This window comes from Meleagris gallopavo, chromosome 1, assembly GCF_000146605.3.
Source record: "Meleagris gallopavo isolate NT-WF06-2002-E0010 breed Aviagen turkey brand Nicholas breeding stock chromosome 1, Turkey_5.1, whole genome shotgun sequence".
Lineage (NCBI taxonomy): Eukaryota > Metazoa > Chordata > Aves > Galliformes > Phasianidae > Meleagris > Meleagris gallopavo.
Window position 1 is genome coordinate 1,350,560 of NC_015011.2, and position 17,872 is coordinate 1,368,431.

The 17,872-nt window shown below is 44.0% G+C and overlaps 1 protein-coding gene across 1 annotated transcript in view; it reads right to left on the minus strand.

Annotated features, from left to right (window-relative positions):
* Nucleotides 1-17,872, minus strand: part of LOC100545769 (collagen alpha-1(VII) chain-like) — an 86,792-nt gene that overhangs the window by 38,394 nt on the left and 30,526 nt on the right. The window contains exons 36-55 of the mRNA XM_031552648.1: nt 17,840-17,872; nt 16,526-16,561; nt 15,527-15,559; nt 14,145-14,216; nt 13,473-13,532; nt 12,556-12,591; nt 11,969-12,049; nt 11,224-11,259; nt 10,409-10,453; nt 10,217-10,288; nt 9,805-9,840; nt 9,658-9,693; nt 9,054-9,095; nt 8,177-8,230; nt 7,041-7,079; nt 6,706-6,741; nt 5,721-5,846; nt 4,611-4,730; nt 3,164-3,286; nt 2,778-2,894 (exon numbers count right to left, since the gene is read on the minus strand). The exon at nt 17,840-17,872 is cut by the window's right edge and continues 3 nt beyond it. Of these exons, the coding sequence (XP_031408508.1) occupies nt 2,778-2,894; nt 3,164-3,286; nt 4,611-4,730; nt 5,721-5,846; nt 6,706-6,741; nt 7,041-7,079; nt 8,177-8,230; nt 9,054-9,095; nt 9,658-9,693; nt 9,805-9,840; nt 10,217-10,288; nt 10,409-10,453; nt 11,224-11,259; nt 11,969-12,049; nt 12,556-12,591; nt 13,473-13,532; nt 14,145-14,216; nt 15,527-15,559; nt 16,526-16,561; nt 17,840-17,872 (1,233 nt within the window). The remainder of the gene's footprint in view (nt 1-2,777; nt 2,895-3,163; nt 3,287-4,610; nt 4,731-5,720; nt 5,847-6,705; nt 6,742-7,040; nt 7,080-8,176; nt 8,231-9,053; nt 9,096-9,657; nt 9,694-9,804; nt 9,841-10,216; nt 10,289-10,408; nt 10,454-11,223; nt 11,260-11,968; nt 12,050-12,555; nt 12,592-13,472; nt 13,533-14,144; nt 14,217-15,526; nt 15,560-16,525; nt 16,562-17,839) is intronic.

Sequence of the window (17,872 nt, forward strand, 5' to 3'; positions counted from 1 at the left end):
AAAAAGGAGAGAGACTGTAGGTATATCCGTATGGAGAAAACAAGAGGCATTTATCTGTATTAACTCTGAAAATGAGTGAGTTGAGGCTGGGAGATGGAGGGGATTGACCTGTCCAATCCCATAATGCCTAAGAATTGGTTCACCCACGGAAAGAGTCACCACCCACCTCTTCTTGCACGGGCATGTGTACCAGGGCTCATCCTGTCTCCATATCAGTTAATTTGCTTCCCCCATTAACTCCTGCCAGTCAGAAATTGCATCTCTGAGATGAAGCTTCTTGGGCTATTACAGACTGCTTCTCTCTGGGGCCCTGTGAACCTTTTAACAGGTAAAATTCGTGATTGCAGCTGCTGCTGACGGGAAAACAAGCGGCTCTTATTTTGCTCTCTTTGCATTGTGGGGATCTGTGCTGTGGGGAGAGAAAGACTGCTCCTGGCTCCCTGCCTATGGGCCATGTTTTTTTCTCTTCCTGAGAACAGAGGGGATAAATGGGGCAGGTGGTAAACCCAAAGTGCTTGCTTTTGGATAAAGACCATCTCAACGTCGGTCTCAAGTGATAAATAAGCCCCTGGTGATAAATGATTGTGACTCTGCTTCTCATGTAGGGGATGTAATCCCAGATGTAGGGATTAATTGAACTACTGACACCCCTAATTACTGAAGACAGCACTATATTTGGCCCCAAACTTCTCTTCCTTCCCAGTGCCATGGCCATAGTGTTTGCGCACACAGATGCAGTTAGTTCCCTTAAAATAGACCAATAGGGCTCACTCCCTTTTCATTAAGGTGGAAGATGCTCTGTCTCATTGATTAAGTCCAAATGCATGAAACTGCGATGAGGTTGCTCATGAGAAGCATCCAGCATAACTCAAGTCCACAGTTTCAGATTTGGGATGGTCTAATTCATAGGCTGTGGGTGCAGGTCCATAGGGTCTGAGCTCTGTTTACTTTAGAGAATGGGGCACCACAAAATTCCTACCTCAGCCAGGATCCTACAGACATTAGAAATTAGAAATGTCCCGGGAGGTGTACAAGGAAAGGATAGCTGTGGTACTGGTTTAGTGGACATGGTGGTGATGGGTTGATGGTTGGACTTGTTGATCTTAGACATCTTTCCAACCTTAATGATTCTGTGATTTTATGATTCTCTGTCTGCTGGAAACAGGCTCTGCATGCTCCTGACTGTATGCACTGTGGCTGCAGCTGAAGGATGCTCACTGCTCAGGCTGCAGCTTGCACACAAACACACGTTTTTTGTGAATGCTCCTATTTGTGTGTTTGTGCTGGGAGCCCTCTCCTGGCTGCAGCAACTATTGAGAGTCTGTGCGGAGGTAATTTGCAATAGGAGTGGAGGCAACTTACCAGCAGACTATTCAAATCAGAGCAAGATTTCCTCTTGACAGAGCCTCTCCACTTTAAGCTACCTCCCACATTGCTATTCCTAGAAATATCGGATGCTGTTCATGGCAGAAAGAGTGCTTGCAGCTGTAAGCAAACACTCAAGGGATTTTTCTGTTCAGGCTGTAGGCATCCTGTCTCCAAATGTTTTATACTGTCCCACATGACATCCTGGTCATCAAATGGGAGGAGAATGGATGTGATGGATGGACTCTGGATAAGGAATTGGCTGGATGATCGCACTCAGAGAACTGCAGTCAGTGGCTCAAATGGGAAGACATTATATTGAAATCATAGAATTGTAGAAACATTAAGGTTGGAAAAGACCTCTGAGATCATCCAGTCCAACCACCAACCTACCCCCACTATACCCACTAAACCATGACCCTCAATGCCACATCTCCCTGTTTCTTGAACACCTCCAAGGATGGTGACTCCACCACCTCCCTGGGCAGCCTGGTCCAATATCTGACCACTCTCTTGGAAAAGGAATTTTTCCCAGTATGCAACCTGAGATGTGTTAAAACAGTACCAGATGACTGCTTTTGTCCTCTCTTCATCACTGAGGTTGGTGTCACTTGGTACATGGTTTTGGGGTAGGGTCTACCAGCATGACCCACTGCTCTCATAATTACAATGATGTGAAAGCAAAAAGATGCTGGGTTTGGTAGATGGGAGCTGAGCATGACATGGGCTCTTGGAAGAAAATGGATATCTGGGAGAGCAGAAATAAAGAGTGAATTTGGATGCTAGGACTCAGACAACCATATCTTTGCAGAGCACCAATGTATTGCTCATCAGCTCACCTCTGACAACTGCTATCAGCCTCAATGTACCCTATAACTTTGCTGCAAATGCTATAACACAACTTAGAGGGTGAACGTGGACTTTTAAAGCAGCTGTACCTCCTGACTATGGAAGAAGCCTCTCTCTTTCTTACTGTCCCTCAGTAACTCATCTCTTCAGTTTTTTAATAGACAAATGTCTCACAGATCTTGAAAAAGAGCTGTGTGTCACCCTACAACATGTTTCCTCTGGGACAGTCACTTTGTCTCAGTCGACCCACAAAGTTTGTTAAATTCCAATCTCCTCTTGTTGAAATTGTTATTTTTTTTCCCCCAACAAAATGTGTAATTAACCTCCAAGAAAATTTAACAAGGGTTCTAGGGGATTCCCTGACCACATACGAAGGACACGGTTGGCCAACAGCATCCTGCCCAGACTCCGTGTCCAAGCAGTGCTCTTCTCTGTGGATGTGTCTGGGGGCTGTTCCAGGGCTCAGAGCATTGGGTGTGAGATGAACATCCCAGCCTCCTCCAGTCCATCACTGATCTCCACAATGTTCCTAGTATGACCTAGTGCTGCTGGAGAATACCTACAAGGCTGTTGTCCTCTTGTGGTTGTCCTTCCACTCTTTCCTCCAGGGATTCGAGAAGCTCTATTGACAGGTTTCCTTCCAGATCATCATCTGGATGTGGTGAGGGCACAGAGAAGCTCTGCAGAAGGTGATGGATGAATACAGCATAGTCTTAATGATTACCAGAGTGGAACATAGAAAGCAAAGTTTCAGGCACTGAAAGTGATTCATGCAGAAATCCTTATCCTTTAACTAAATTAATTTTTCACTGCAGTAAAACAGAGGAAGAATCCACAATATTGCAAAGGGTTTGTGTAATCAAGTTCTTCAGAATGTAATCCCTTTGCATCTATTTAATCAGCACAAGTAGGAATGTAATTAAAAGTCACTAAACAGGCATTTACGTACACTGCTGAGAGAGACACTTGTCCCTTTTGAATCTCCCTCCCTCCTTCTCTCCTCAGACTCCAATGATTCAGGAGTGTTCCCCAGGGGCTGGTGCTCAGAGTCAGAACCATCAACAGATGGACCCTGTGGAGACAAAGAAAGTTAATTCTTTTCTATGTCAAGACCTAATCCACAACACACTGCTTTACCCACACTGCCATTCATTAGAGGCCCAGGACAAACCTGGAGAACCAAGTTGCCAAGATCTCTTGCACCTTACTTGAGAAATGCCAATGATGTTGGGCTTTGGCATCCAACAAAGGTCCCCAGTGGGTCAGGGGGCTGCTCAGGGGCTTAGAGGTGAATGTTTTGTCTCTTCTCACCTTAAACCCCAAACCAGGTCCTTAGAAGGAAGCATTCAGCTCCTTCCCACCCTGTCCTGGACAAACAGCCCAAGCCATCTAATTATACCCCAGACCCCCATTCATAGTAGCAGAGATAGTGACAACATTTATGAAAAATCCTGATCATTAAGATGAACAAAACTTCCTTATTGTCATAGCTTTGGCGTCTTTGCTTCCCAAATCTGGCTCCAGGCTTGCTGGTGTTTGTCCATTTTTGGTTTCTTGGGACCTCTGATGCAAACAAACCTACTGGTGAGCACTTCATTCCCCCTCAAGGCCCTAAAATATTGTCATCCTGGCTGCTGTGATCTGGAAAAGCAAGATCACAGTAAGATCCTGGAGCAGAGTGAGGATGAGCCTGCCTTACCCTAAGTGCCTGAGCAACAAGTCATCACTGAATCAACCACAGAGAAAGACAAATTCACCATGAGCTGGCTCCAAACACTCCCACATCTCTTGTGCTCCAGTTACAAGCAACATTTCCTACCCATGACTAACAAGGGTTAATGGTGAGTCACCTCTTGACTGTCATAAGAGAGGATTAGAAAAGCCTCACCACAGCTGCCAGTGATGTTTTCCAGACAATCTTTTATAAGACTGTCTACTATGGGCAAATTAATACCCAGGACTTCTCCTGCAGCTATGAGAGGTAGCCTGGATACAGCTCTCTATGTTTATTCCTGGATGTGTGCTGCAAACATACAGGAACTTGGGTCCAGGATGGAGATGAGCCATAACATCACTAGTAAATTCCTAATTTCCATAACAACAAATTATCTGTTACTTGCAATTGCCAAGGCTGTAGGCAATTAGATTATCTCTAGCAATTAGCATGGTTACTTGAGCAAATGAGAGCTATGGAGTCATGGCAGGGACAAGAAGGAGCTGTATTTGGGTAGAAGGGAAAGGAGGATGAGGGATGAGCAGAATGCCACTGGAGCATGGACTGGAAGCTCTGGCATGCATCAGAAGTGTGAGCTCTTAATGTTATTCCTGCAGCAAACTGAATGGACGAGAGCACAGATCTATGACTATACTTCATGAACTCTGCTGCTTATTCTCACCTTAGGGAGTCCTTCAGACACCAGCACCCTAAATGGAGTGTCTACTGCCAGACTCTGTGCTCCTTCTGTCACCCCAGTGCTGGTCAGGACATCATGAGAAGTATCAACTGTCAATGAACCCTGTAACATCAAAAAAACCAACAATATGGCTTTGTGTGACCATGACAAACATGAGCTCCTAGGAACCACAAATGCAAAAATGCAATGGATTCTGATGACTTATTTCTGCCCATTACCCTGGCTCTCCAGCAGGCTCTGTCCCACCTGCCTGTCTTCCTCTACCAAGATGGAGAGAGTAATAAGCAGTCCCTGCTCACCATTTCATAGAATCATGGAATCATAGCTTCAGTCCCAGCACAGACCACTGAGGGACAACACCTGTGATTGATCTTCATCTGGTCAGTTGAGCCACTAACCTCTACTCTCTTTCCAGTTTGGAGAGAAGGATGTTATGGGGGACTGTGTCAAATGCTTTACTGAAGTCCAGGCAGATGACATCAGTGGCTCTTCCCTTGTCCATTGCTGCAGTTATGCCATCGTAGAAGGCCACTAGGTTGTCCTTGGTGAAGCCATACTAGTTGTCCTGTCTCACCCCTCTGTCTTACATATGCCTTAGCACGGCTTCCAGGAGGATCTTCTCCATGATCTTCCCTGGCACAAGGATGGTGCTGCCAGATTGGTGGTTCCTTGAGTTGTCCATTCTACCCTTCTTAAAAATGGGTGCACAGTGGCCTTTTTTCCAGTCACCATGGACTTCACCTGTCCACCATGATTTTTCAAATATCATCAAGAGTGGCTTGGTGACTACATCAGCCAATTCCCTCAAGACTCTAGGATGCATCTCAGTGGAACCCCAATCCTTCCTACCAGGGCTGTTCTGTGTCCTTTACTTTTGAAGCAGACCTTGTGGTCATTTCTCATATTTTCAGCTGCTTTGCTCTCCAAATCCCAACCCCAATCCAACAAACCTTCCTGGTGTGAGCCTTTAGCCTCTTTCAGATTAGCATGCCTGAAAGCCACTATAAACTGGATGACTGAGGTGACTTTGAAACCTTCATTGTCTCATTTCCTTCTAGGTCTGTCCATGCCCTGAAGATGACAAATACTCACGCCATGTTTGGGTGTGTATGGAAGTGCCTGCTTTCTCCTGGAGGTGTTGGAGCCACCCAAGTGCTGCATCAGCCAATCCATCCCCTCCTGCAGGATCGCGTTGGAAAGGTCCTTCAACAATGCCAGCTGCAACCAACAGAGCCCATAGTTGTTTACTGTCACTCTCCCATCACCAAGAAACAACAGTGCTATAGCCAACCTGGAATGATGTCTGATGTGTTTCCAAGAGGGTAACAGAGCATTTGGCCCTGTCTGCCAGCAGTTGATTTAAATGTAAGTGCTTATGGCTTGGGCATCTAGGAATAGATTGATGGAAGTTATGCAATGGCTCTCTCCATTCTAAATAAATCCCCCTACACTTGATTAGATAAGCCAGATCCTCATCTCCCTTATTTGCTTCTCCAAGCTTACAATAAGGAGCTGAGGACGATGAGCTCATCTATAAGGGTGTAGTTAATGGGAGACTAAAAGCTGGGGCTCATCACAATTACTGAGCTTGTTGACTGCCATGAGACTGGAATGACACCATGGCTGTATTATACACTAAGAAATGTGTACACTGTGATTTGGGTTATCAGCAAAGGAGAAACCCCAACTTTATGCTAAAGATAGACAATATGACCAACATGTACAACAGGACCCTGTGGCTCTCCTCTTCTTGGCTGTGCAGATGCAGAACTGAAGTACACTTCATACAAGCTAAACCAAGTGGTAGCATCAAACTCTAAGTGGGTATTTTCTAAGATCTCAATTTCATATGGGCCTCAAAGCCCCCATTCACCACCTAATGGAGAAGCAGCAAAGCTGTCCAAGAAGAAGTTACATACACATGGAAAGCTGTAAAGTGAAATCTAATAACCCTGACTTCTTGTTAGTGCCAGTGATGGACTGGGAGGTGCACATGTCATCTCCAGAAGGCCACAGGGGATAGACAGAGAGGTTATTACAGTCATCTTATCAAAAGGAAAATCAGAGCATTACCTACCTTGATACCATTTTCTTCAAAAAGTCTCTCCAGATCCTGAAAGAAGAAAAAAGTGTAAGAATAAAACCAAAGCTCTGACTCAAAGAGCAGCAGAAATGTCCCCCTCTGAGCAGGAGCCTGACTTCAGTGCTTTGGGAAGCATTGGGTGTAAGAAAATGGCATTTCTCAAAGGACTGAACACAGTGATATCTTTCCTCTCCAACCTGGGGAGCTAGTCTTGCAGGTGGTGATGGCTAAGCCTGGGGCATTCATAAGGTCTCCCCTGACATCCTGAACACAGGCAGAGGAAAGGTGTTTCCAACATTAATATCCTCTGTACTTTTTATTTTCCTTACCTTCATTTCCACTCCTTTTCCTGGTGGACCAGGCTCTCCCTTCAAACAAACAAGAGCAATTCATTATGACTGGCATCAAGCATGAGCAAAAGTCACAGAAATCTGGCCATTGCTTTGCTGCTATCCTGCTCCACTACTCCAAACAAATCCCCTTTTTGCTCACAAGAGGATTTAAATCCCACCCTGATAAATTGGCTCTTCCTCTCCCACCAGACACAGCTAGTGGTTGTGTTTTGTAGAGCAGGGATGGACCAGAGCATTGCCAAAAAAAGGTTCTTGGAATGGAGCTTTGCACCATCTCCTTGACTGGGGGAATATGTTTTGTACCGAATTAGCAATGTTTCCCACCAGAGTTATGCAATTCTTTATTGAAAGGAGAGAGAGAGATCTGAAAACTTGTCCTCAGCCATTCATAATATGTAAGCAGTGAAATCTGGATGGTCCTTCACTGCCACCAATGCTGCCACTACAGTAGCAATTGTGTGGAGGTGGCAGCAAGGCAGAGGATGGGCAAGTTGCTCCCAGGGTTGTTGGTCCCATTTAGAGGTGGCTGCGGTCCTGGTGGCCCTTCACACTGCCACGTTTGGTCTGGGTCAAATATCTCTGACAGGTTTAAGTGTGGAATACCATATACAAGTCCCAAGGACAGGTTGTTTTTGGGGCTGTCTGTGTCTCCTTGCCATCATCCAGCGTGATGTGGGTCTTCAGGTGAGTGATCCTGGGCTGCTGACATGGATGAAATGCCAGATAAGCTGTAGCAGCTTTGGATGTCCTCTGTTACGGGAAGGAGCTTTGATGAGACCGGGAGCTGAGCTGCCTCTCTGATGGGCTTCATTTCACTGAAATCTGGTTTCTGCATTGACAGATTCCGGTGGAATGAAGGGCATCAGGAAGGCCCTAGTAGTATATCCCATTCAGTTTCTGAACATCTTCCTGCCTAAATATTGTATATTTACCAAACGGAGTTGTAGAACTACAGCATCACTGTGACCACAAGTTTACAAGCAAAGCTCATGCTTTGAAAAACTCAACATTCTGGGGTGTGAAAACAGATCTGAGATAGCTGTTCTTCCCTTCTGGCCAATCCAACCCAATGGCACCAACGCAAAGATCCTTCCAAATATCTGAGAACATACCTTTGGGCCTGGAGGACCTCTTTCACCTTTCAAACCATCCTTCCCTCGATCTCCCTGTAAGCCAGCAGGAACATGTTAGTTCTTCATCCCCTCTAAAATTCACAGTGATCACTGCACATTACGGTGTTTCCCATGTACTGGCCTCAGATTAACAACATCCAAGTCTTCGTCCACATGGACCAACCAGCCTTTTCTTCCAACTATCTCACTGACTCACATAATTAAGGAAAAATCGGGAGTATCTCTGTTCTTCACTCGAAATACACTATTTAGGTCCTTGAGAAGAGTTCCCATGCCTGACACCTTTCCTACTGATTCTTTTTCCTGATAATGTCTTTGGTTAATAATGCCATTACTGCCCCTTACTGAGACTTACATCTGTGCTGGATCCATTCTATTGTGACCCAGCCAAGCACTAGATGAAATCTCCTCTTACCCACTCAGAAGCAGAGCTATTGCTATAGCAAGGGAGCTTCTGTAATAGCAATATTCTTGTTGTGCTAGAAAAAACACTGGAGTCATTCCGGCATCCAAATCATCTTATTCCCTTTAAGCCAAGCAGTCAGGCTGACAGTGGCAGAACCTGAATGTATTCCCCTAATCACTGAGTTAACTCTTGTTTGCCCTGCAAAAACACAAGGGTCTTGGAAGGAGAGTTGATGTTCACCTTTTATTGGAATCTTCAAAAGGGTTACATTAATTTTGAAGTAGCTTTGCTGTTGAAGGTGGGAGCAGCAAGAATTTGCTTATGGAGCTTGAGATTTTCAGGATGTGTTTGCAGACTTTGTTTTACAAAAGTAATGAAGCTACACAACATCTGAGAAATGCAAAATAATCACATATTCAGCTTCAAGACAAATATTTTTAAGCAAAATACCTTTTCCCCTTTCAAGGTGATGGTATTCTCCAGAGAAGACATCTGCAAAAGATGGAAGAAATCTGGTGAAGGAAGATTTCTCATCTCCACATGCCTTTTATCCCAGATAAACCGTAGATACAAAGCCAGCAGCTTTCTCTCAACCAGCAATGTGAACATGTTGTGTTTGGACTCAAAACAAAAGGGAGCCAGTGTATCCTCCTCCTGCTCATGTATCAGAGATTCGGGGTGGTTGTGATGTTGGTATCTGCATCTACGTTTCCAAAAGCCAAGCTCATAACCAGATTTTATTCTCTTCTGTGTCATGAGCTTCTTGCATAACCAGTGATGAATGATTTGGAGTGACATTCATTTGACCACACATGCAGAGCAACTAGCTGTACTGCTTTGTCTCTTCTGATAAGGCTAAAGGGAAATTGCTGTACAGCATATAGTATATGTTCTGGCAGTGTGTTCCCCATGGTATCCAGGATTCATGATAAATCTCAACATAGAATCATAGCATCATTAAAGTTGGAAAGACCAATAGGATCATCTAGTCCAATCATCAACATATCCCTTTCCTGATCAAATGCATAAGTCAGCAGAAAAAGGCAATACTCACAATACTTCCAGGAGTCCCAGGCAGCCCAGGCATACCCTGTGAAAATACAACACCCCCATAAAAAGAGTGAGTGGTACAGTTCAGCATTTTAGCCACCAAACAGACATTCTATCATGCAAATTTATAAATGAGAATGTGCAAACCTACAGGTTCACCCTTGTCTCCCTTCTCTCCAGTAATTCCCTAGGAAGGGGAGAGAGAGGCAGGGTGAGAAGAAGCTGTGGTAGGGGAGGGGACTCTCAGCATCTTCTAGCTGGCACAGCCTTCAATAGACAAATAAACCCTTCCTTGAGCAGCTAAGCTAATAAAATCCGGAATTCACCCTCACTCCTGCAGAGGAACTCTGATATTTAATAAGGGGTGTGACTGTAGCCTCTTCCTCAGCAGGTAGGCTCATTAGAGACTTTCTCTCTCCCATTCAGTTGCTCATTTTCACAGAGTCTGTAGGAACATCACATCCTTAAGATCTCTGTCCCTTTGTCAACCAGCGTTTTCCTAAGCTGTTAGAGGGAGATCAGACAGAACATAGGTGCAACTGCCCTTTTAGGATTTGCCTTACATCCTTTCCAGGTTCTCCTGGGTCGCCTTTTATCCCCTGCTCTCCAGGTCGTCCTGGGAGTCCAAGTGGACCCTAATGAGAAAGGGTTCAGAGAAACAATCAGAAATAGAACACATCCGACAGTTCCAAATAGGGAAGCAAACAAGAAAAATGCTCACCTAGGCAGAAAATTATGATAATAACAATTATTACCCTCATCCCTCTCACTCCTGGTTCTCCTGGGGCACCAGCTTCTCCCTAAAAAAGAGAAGTAGAAGCTTTAAAAAGCATTCTTCGTTCAAGCCTGAACCTTCATTGGTGGTACTAATTTTACTGCACTTTCACATGGAGAAAACATTTTAGAGGGTGAGAACCAAGCCCTACTACTATTCCAATGGCCCTAAAGCAGCTAAGGTCTCCTCTTTGGAATTAATGCTTATAAAGTTGGTACCAAGACAGCTCTATGGTGATCTGAATTATAATTAACCAGGGTTGATGTTTTAGATCTACCCTAGTGTTGGAGTAAATGGAGTTGAAGGTATATGGTAACATCAGACTACTCATATCTATGGAGGAAATTGGGTAATTTCCACCAGACCCCACTGTGAGTTGTTGTAATCTGCTTTCTGCTGCTGAGCATAAAGAACTATCTCCCAAAGAAAATACGAATTGATTCTTTTTGGCCTTTCCTTTTTATCCTTTAGCTTTAGAAGATGAAAAACCAAAGCTGAAACAAAATAAAGTCATAGGAAATATAATGGGTATTCTTCACAGTCTCATGTAATTCAAAGGCAAGGCAACAGAAAATAAAATAAGTAGGAGTTTCAAAACAAATAAAAGGGACAGGTTTTGCAGATGCTGCTCAACTAACTCATGCTAAATTAACTGGAGAAGAGATTCTGGGCTACAAGGAACTTCACCCTAAGTACTACCATTCTCCTACACTGCTGTACCCACTGCAGTCATGAGTGAGGCTGTTGTCTTTGGCACTACATAACCCCAGAAGAGTTGGAAATCCCACTGATTACCTTCATCCCAGAGATGCCTTTCTTCCCTGGTTCTCCCTAAAACACAATGCAAAAATGCTAGGTTACCTTTAGCCTTGTAACCAGTTTATTTTCACTATAATTTCCTTTTTTTTTTCTCGAGTCTTCTCTTGGTGGTCCTATTCCACTTGATGCTCAGGCATCAATTCAGCCCTTTAGACTAAAGGAAAGTCTTCAGTGACTAATGGTAGGAGAGGTTTACCTGAACCCAGCCATGAAGCACTTGGGAAATGCCACCTTGATTGATCTATTGTACTGTAAAAACAAAATATTCAGGACTGGTGTGACACCATGGTCGTTCCTTGTATTTAACACTGATTCAATGACTAAAGCTCACCATGTTGAATAGCAAGTGAGCACATGCCATGTGCTCACTTCACTTTGACCAAAGGTAAAGAGACTTCACCCCAAAACAGAGCCTGAAAAATACCCTAAAAAGGATCCATCTTCTCATTTGCTGTGAAAAGACAGAGCAGATAAGAAGGTGTATCCCTTGATGAACAACCCATCATGCCTAATTTGAGGCAACCTGCCTAGACTCATGTTGTAGGCCACTGTTGGGCTGAGACTTGACTCTTCCCCAGCCAGACTTATGTAAGATGTCTGTTTCTGACTGGTCCCATGTTGTCTCTTGTTCCTAATTCTGCAAGGGCGTAACCTAGGGTTGTTGGCTTGGTCCAGACTGTATCAGCATAACCATCCATCTGGACTTGCAGCTTCTACTTACATCTTTACCTCTTAGGCCGGTCTCGCCAGGTTTCCCAGGTAATCCTGGTTCACCTTTCTCTCCCTTCGGACCTATTTCCCCCTAAAGAAAGCAAGGCAGTTGTTACGTTCCTCTTGTGTATTTCGTAGTGCTGTCATTTTAGACATCATGGGACAGGCTCATGGCACAATGGCCATGCAATTACTTCCACACTGCTGGCTGAAGTATGGGCTCAGAGCATCTACCCTGCACTGGGAAAGGCTGAGTTCTGCTTTTTTCCTTAGCAGGCTTGGATGGAAACATCCATCTTAAAATTGGCCCATTCAGACCCCACAAGCAGCCATTGCTCATAAATCCTACAAGACAGTGTTCGTAGAATTTATCCCCCTTTCCATGTCATCTTGTCATTGTTTACCTGTGCAAGGCTCTGTGCATCACATGGAAACTCCAGCAAAGCAGGATTGTTCAAACTTTTCAGCTTTTTGAATGCCACTCACATCTTGACTCTACCCCCACAGCAAAGATAAAACTTTGCTATCTCAAGTTATGTTGAGTGACACAGACATCCGTCATGAAACGGTGCTGCAATCACTGCATCATATACTCACCTTGTAACCTGGTCTGCCAGACAAGCCTACGTTTCCCTGCAGAAATAGACACTATTAGTCACATGGTCAGAATGACAGAGGCAGGAAAATTTTAGATAAGGGTCTTTTGCCATATCTAAAGGGTCAGCATCAGACTTAATGCTGCAAAGCTGCTCCTTGATTGCAGGTACTAGCACATGGAAAAGATTAGTATGATGCAGAAAAGGAGAAAACATATGTTGTCCCAAGAGAAGAAAGGTTGCTGCAAGCACACATTGTCTAGATTCATCTGTCTTCACCATTTCTAAAACCATTGACTTTGATAGAGGGGTGGGGATCTCAAAGATTATGAATTATACAAGTCACTGCTGGAATAAAGCAAAATGGACAGTTAATATTCTCATAGGAGGAAACACAAACTCAACCCTCACTAGATATTAGTGAACACAAGTGGGAACCACCAGATTCTTGCACCTTTGACACATAAGTCAGGAAGGTAAAGGTCAAGTTTCCTTTCGTAGAATCATAGAATAATTAAGGTTGGAAAAGATCACTAGGAACCTCTAGTCCAACCATCACCATCATGCTCACTAAACCATGTCAGGACACAAAGCCATTGGAAATTGGGCTTCTTTAGTTTTGTTCCCCACAGAGTTCCCAGATGATCTTTGACTTTCCATGCTTTCTTCCAGAATCAGGAGTATTCTGCATTGCCTTCCACAGCTGGATGCAGACTGCTCCATAACACACCATCAGCATGGGAGCACCAAAGACAGTGACAGCTCAGCTTCTCATTATCAGTGTGGTATTAATTTGACGATGACTAGCCTTGTGAGTGACAGCCATTGAGCTCATATGCTTGGAGGTGATTGAGAAATTGTTTCTGATTTGTCTCCTTAGCTGTTCCCAATTCACACCCAGTGTGTTGCCCCACTTACCCTGTCCCCTGTGTCTCCCTTCAGCCCTGGTTGACCAGGAATGCCAAAACCTGGACTTCCCTGCAAAAATCAATGACAATGACATAGTGTGAACCCTCTGCCAGTCTCACCGTCCAGTTCTCCGTATAGCTAACACATCCTTCTGCCCTCCCAAACACACTGCTTGCCACCTCTAGGAGATGCTATTGTGGAGAGACAGTTTTCACTAAAACATGGCTCGGGGAACCCAGTATCTCAATTTCCCCATCTGGATTTTGCACATCTTGGCTACTATTCTTCAATTGCCTTTCATTAGTTGTGGAGACACTATCCCACTCCACTCTTCATTCATGGTAGCATGCCCTGTGCCATATTAATTGTTCGCTTTCTCCAACCCATAATCACTTTGCAGTCCCTTCAGGGCCAGCCTGTTCCTCCTCCTTGCTATAACTGTTGGGAATTAGTTGCTAATGTTGTGCTTGGTTCTGAGCAAGATGCAAAGGGAGATGATGCAGTGTCTTGCAAGAGCAGCTTCCAAACTCAAGACACGAGTCATAGAATCATTAAGGTTGGAAATGACCACATCTAGTCCAACCATCAATCCTCCACCACCATGCCCACTAAACCACGTCCCTAAGTGCCACATCTACCCCTCTCTTGAAAATGTTCAGAGAACAAGAGCAAGTATGTTACCTTCTCTCCTTTGTCTCCTTGTATTCCTTTGTCTCCTTGTGGTCCTGGGGCCCCCGTTGGTCCAATATCACCCTATGTATAAAGACATCCCAAAAGCTAGTAATATCATGCAGGAAAACCAAGCCATTTTCAAGTGGCTTGCTAAAGCTACATTCTGCACTTTCAATTCACTCTGAAAGTCCATTCTGTTGGGAAATCTATCCAATCAATCCATCCGTACCACTCATCCTTCCATTCAGTCCATCCACCCCATTCATCTTTGGGTTTCTATTGAAGTTTTCCCTTTAGTACTTGGGGCTTCTGTTATACAAAGCCCATCACAACAGCTAGGCTCTCTCCTGCCATGTAATGGTGATATATGTAACTTTACACAACTATGAAGTGCTGTGTGGCTTTAGAGTAGTATCAAGCATGATAAAATTCAGGCCCAAGGTCATTACCTAACATCATCAAGACTAAAAGAAGAGAAACATTTTGATAACCACTATTAAGCAGTGTGAAGAATAAAACCGATGAATGGAGGTGACTCCAACATTCAAGTTCAGAGAGAAGGGCAGAACTCATTATCTCTAAAGGGCAAGGAAAGTATGAAGATAATTTCATGAATGCCAGGAGTCAAAAAGCCAAGAGGAATTTCTCCTGCAGTAAATACTCCTTGCAAAGATAAGAGAGATCTTTTATTTCTCTGCAGATTGACAATAAACTATAAAGAATATAAAAAAATAGATGTTTTAAATACTCCAGGCCCTATACAACCACAAAAACTTTGCAGAAGTGAACTATATGTGCTGCATTATAAAGCAGATGCACAATATAGCCAACAGTCAGGGAACAGCTCTATCTCAGGAATCACTCTCATTTGGGAAATTCAAATTCCTCCAGTCATGGAGAGGCCAATCACTGGGTCGGAGCCCCAGGTACTTGGGAACTCTCTGCCATTGGACGTGCTTTCTAAATGGTTGAAGGACTCTGACCTGGTATTGAAGTTGGCCATGTTTTAAAGAGGAGGTAGGACTAGAGACCCCTAGAAGTTCCCTCCTGCCTCATCGATTCTTTGGTTTAATGTCAATGCCTCCCTTGTCTGGATAGTAACTTCTGTGTGTAGACTGGATCTGTGCTTCTGTGAACTCTATGTCCTAAAACTAGCACATGGAAATATCAAATTTCCCCATGGACTAGAGACAGAAGGAGAATGACAGGCACAAAATGTTAATAAAAGCAAAAGAATTATCAGCAGGGCAAGATTACTGCTATTTTTCCAACCTCTCCTCTCCCATCCATCGCAAGGGATATATGATTCAGGCAGTGAAACATAGTCCAGCCCTCCCTTTTTCAGGCAAAGTTTTATCTAAATTTCAAGCAGCACTAATTAATGGACTTACCCTGACACCTTTCTTGCCTGGTGGTCCCAAAACCTGAGGATAAAATAAATCACAGAAGTACCCTCTTATTTAGGCAATGGTCTCCCTTTCAAAGAAGAGGCTCATACGACCTCTTCCTAAACAAGATAATGTCAGTCTTGCTATGGGATAAGAAATGCATCACCTACAGTGGTTCATAAAATGCCCAACAGGGATACAAGCTAAATCCCAAACTCAGTGAAGGTTGTGACAGAATCCCACCATCTTCAGTAGGTTTTGGGTCTAGGGATGAGACTGAAGGATCATTCTTATAAAAAGGGTAGTTGGCAAATAGCTGCTTTAGCCTGTGCTAATATACACCAAGGACTGACCTTTGGACAGCAATGAATCTTCATGACTGTACGATGACCCTGATTTAGGGACTATAAAACTATCTTTCTACCTTTTGTCTCTAAATCAATTCTGCCAATGCTACTCTGAAATAAACCAGCAGTGCGTGCCCTTGATCATAAAATATCATCCAGGATGCACCAGTCTGTCTTGGTGATAGGTCTCGGCAGAAGACATGGTTGGAGGGTCAGGGGTGAGGTCTTATAGTTTTCACTGAAGTTTAGTGGGACAGATCTTCCTCGGTCCTTGGTCTACTGGCACCATTGTTGGTGGTGCTCACTGGCTATAGCACAAGAAAGGCTGTAATCCACTCATAGTTACCCCTAGAGCTGGAGCACCTGGAAATCCTGTGTTCCCTTGCAAAGCAAGATGACGTAAAGTGAATAATCTGGGGCAATGCTCGTTGTTCTCCTCCATACACTCCTGAAATAAACTCAAAACTCAGTTCAGAAGCAAAAGAGCAAAACAGAAGGGAGATTCTGAGCTTCCAGGGATGCTCACTTGACTCCCTGTTGGCTTCTTCTCTGTGTAGCCCCACCATAAACACACCTGACTGAGCCTACAAGCTGCAGAAATTCAAGACACCTTCTGCTGAGCTAGTCAAACATATTCTCTCGCTGTTTGACTTACTTGGACTCCCTTCTGCCCTGGAGGTCCTGGAAGTCCCTATAAGACATTAAAAGAGAATTTCTACCAGACTGAAAGCAGATTCAGTACTTTCAATATGTGGAGTGTAGCGTGAGTTATAAGTCCTTGGGTATGGCCAACATCACCAGTGACCCTAATAAAGCTTGCTTTTCTTCAAGAGGAGTCCACGGAGCATCTGGCCACAGGCTCATGTTTGTGTGGACCAGGATTGTGCAATTCAAAGACATCTTTGCTATCATGAAGAGCAAGACATGACATGAACAGCAAGCTGGCTGTTACCATTTGCAGTGACCTTACATTTTATGTAATGACCCTCCTCCATTTTATGATATTAAAAAAAAACAAAAACCAAACAACCAAACAACCAAACAACCAAACAAAAAAAACAAACAAAGCAAAAGGAAGAAAATATTTTGTTGAATGAAACATTTCCTTGGAGATTATTTTTTCCTGGAAGCATGGCAAGAATTTATTTTGGGTTCAAGGTGAATATTTTTGACCTTATTTGACCTAAAGTGGATATTCTTGACCTCATCTGACCTGAAATAAGTAATTGGCTCAGATTTAATTGGTCATCATCTCAATGCACAACCTAAGCTACTTGTAGAAGGGGACATGCAGAAAATCATACAACCTGATTGTAAGCTTTGCACCTCCAAAAGCTGTAAGAACCTGGATGAGTAATGAGGTGGCTTATGTACCAACTGAATCCATGCCTGGCACCCCCTGTGCTAGGGAAATTCAGATCTCCAGAGCAAGGCCTGTGGAAATTTGGTGTGCTGGGTTGCAGTCTTGTTCTGTTATCAAACAGCAATCCAAGGACATCTTTCTGCCCTCTTGAGTTCATTCCTGATCAGTCCTTGCTATGCTTCATCTACCTATGGTTCACAGCAGCACTGCCAGATATGGACTGGAGATACAGTAGTCCAGACCTTTGCCTCTGACAGCACCAGGACACAAAATCCTTCCTTCCCACAGCCCTCGAGCCTTTGAGTAAGCTTGAGAGAATTGGCCAAGCTAAGGTTTCCTCTTTCCTCAACAGGTGGAAAAGATGGGCATTTCTTACCAAGACAGTGCATCTCACTGTCATTCCAATGTCTCCAACATCCCACAAAAATGACTTTTATGGGTCAATGACTTCCATGGTCAATGACTGCTGATGCACAGAATTATTTCCATTGCTTTTGAGTAAGAGGTCACGTTTCTACAGCATATGATGATCATTAGAGCTAGTTTCTTTCCTTGGCACTTTTAGTGCCAGGCACAGTGACTCAGGTTCAGTGTTTTGGTACCTACCTTTGGTCCAGGGACTCCTGGAGGGCCCATCAC